This window comes from Penaeus chinensis, chromosome 8 (genome assembly GCF_019202785.1).
Source record: "Penaeus chinensis breed Huanghai No. 1 chromosome 8, ASM1920278v2, whole genome shotgun sequence".
NCBI lineage: Eukaryota > Metazoa > Arthropoda > Malacostraca > Decapoda > Penaeidae > Penaeus > Penaeus chinensis.
This window is the reverse complement of record NC_061826.1, coordinates 2,195,967-2,198,466: the sequence shown is the minus strand read 5'-3', so window position 1 is coordinate 2,198,466 and position 2,500 is coordinate 2,195,967. Positions and strand designations below refer to the sequence as shown.

Genomic DNA, 2,500 nt, shown 5'->3' with positions numbered 1-2,500 from the left:
TAAACCCAAACTGGGTCTCTGGTATTTCGGGTAGTAGTTGTCTTCTGATCCTCTGTGTGTGTATGTATGTGCATAAATACACAGAAACACATACACACACACACACACACACACACACACACACACATATATATATATATATATATGCAATAAATTCAGCATCATATCCACTCTTCCACTGAGACATCTTTTTTCCTAAATAGACTGTTGTTTAGTATTAAAACAAATATCTTTAAGAATAGTCATGTAACACCCACGTTCATTATTGCTCTCTTTTAGATCTTCGGATTATTCATAACACGAAAATACTAACCTAATTAACTTCTTTATAACCCGATTAACTTGCAATATCTTTTGCATCTATGTATACCTGGACTTCTGCAAAAAAAAAAATCCAGCTTTTTCATCTCGAGACACAAACCTCATTAAAGAAACAAAATAACGACGTTAAAGTGTCTGGACTTCTCTTCTATGAATATTCCTTGTGGGTTTTGTTTGTCAGTCATGTTTACGCGTCGATGAATATCATTCCATTGTTTCAAAAGCCTGTCCAGTTTGAATAAAACCTCCCTTGTTTGAATATAACCATCTTTGTTTGAATATAACCATCCTTGTGTTATTGGGTTGCGGGTTGCGGGTGAGTAGGCTATCAATATGATGTCAAGATTTTAGTGTTTAACGAGTTGATTGTGCTGATTAAAGGTGTGATAACAGTGATAATAAATTGTTTTGTAGGAAAAACTAACTTAGTTACAGTACTTTGGCTATTCAGTAATAACTCAATGTAGTTAATAAAGTTTTATTTTATCGTGGTCTTTCTACTCACCTCTGTTGACTATACGCTAATATCACTAGCATAATATTAGAGACAGATAATGCCCAAATTAGAAATTATTTTGATGTTGATTCTCTAAACCATAGCTATTACCTCAAGTACCACTGATCATACCAAATAGTAATGATAGTATAATATTGAAGAAGACAGATGTCAATAATGTTGATATAATACATATAATATAACATACTAGATAATCTGATGCAACGCCTTTAATTCTCTCACTTTTATCCATCCCCTGTTACATTTCAAGGATTAAAAATCAATAAACCACTACGTTCTCTTTAAGAGTGTTTATTATTTTAATCACACATATTTGTACATTCAGTAAATTGTTGAGATTCAAGGTTACGACCTTCACCCACATCACATATATCATCTCTCCTTTAGTAAAGTTCAACTAAACATAATGATTGGCAACAACTCAAGACTCCTTCTTTCTCCTCTAAAATTCGAATGTTTATCACATGATTCAATGACTAGCAACATCCTTGCGATTGTCATTGCACTGTGCGTTGAATATCGTACTTCTTCATTAGCATTCGCTTATCATAAAATATCAACTCTTCGGCATAAAACAACCGGTACATATAACAGGCACCATCGCACTGTATCACCAAAGAATAGTAATATAATATGAACCTTACTTCAGCATAAGATTACAGTATATTTTCGACTAAAACATTCATACATGTCAGGTGTTTATGTGACTGAACCCGACCGAGTGATGTGCTTTTATATTTCCTTCGTGAAATGTGAAGAATTTAGGTGAGTTTTCACAAACATTGTATATTATCATGTTTAATGATTTGCAATTTTGCATGCTGCAGGAAATATCATATACTATATCCTTCGTGAAACCGCATAATCATTAAGGGGAAAAGGTATACCAATACTGTATGGATGGTGCCAATTTTCTATCACAATTCAATATCTTTATAGATTATCATTATTCTTCATCGCCTTTTTACCACATCACTATAAGAAGAAATATATTCATATATGAGCTCTGGGTACAGACTTTTTCTCCACAAGTTGCAGGCATTAGCTGGTGCCAGTACACTCCTGGTGCCGACGTCATTTGACACATACATTGTTCAGTTTCCGTGCAACTTGGTGCGTGTTGCTATTGATGTCACAAGGGTAAAATGGGTAAGCCTGCAAGCTTTCTGGCACCGTGTTCAGAAATTACGATGATATATGATTATTGTCTTTCCGACGGCTTGGCGAATAATCTTTGTTACTTACATACATACATACATACATGCATACATATATACATATATATAAACACACATATATGTGTGTATGTATACATATATACATATATATACATATATATAAATATACATATACACTTTGTTCCTTTCTTCGCATGCTGTATTTCTCACGAGTCCACCGCTGCTGTCTTCACCTGCATCATCGCCCGGAGGAAACCCTATTGCCAAACCCCCGCAGCCTTCCTTGGACACCCGCCTGAAAGTTGGCTCCGCGAGGCTTCCAAGAGACACCCGAGTCCTCAGTCTCTCCACTTCGGTCTGTCGGGTTGCTCTGTCGCACGCGGCCCAAAATCTGCAGGCTGGGGTGTCCCCTTCTGCTATCTTTTCGGGGCGTTCCTGGGGGGGTGGGAAATACATGCATGAGTCGACGTTTTTAGATACAAGT

General features: G+C 36.2%; 1 protein-coding gene across 2 annotated transcripts in view; it reads right to left on the bottom strand.

Annotated features, from left to right (window-relative positions):
• Positions 1–1,113: 1,113 nt before the first annotated feature.
• LOC125028136 overlaps positions 1,114–2,500 on the bottom strand; it is a 19,796-nt gene continuing 18,409 nt past the window's right edge. For both annotated transcript variants that reach the window (XM_047617489.1, XM_047617488.1), the window contains exon 3: positions 1,114–2,451. In XM_047617489.1, the coding sequence (XP_047473445.1) occupies positions 2,433–2,451 (19 nt within the window). In that variant the 3' untranslated portion in view covers positions 1,114–2,432. The remainder of the gene's footprint in view (positions 2,452–2,500) is intronic.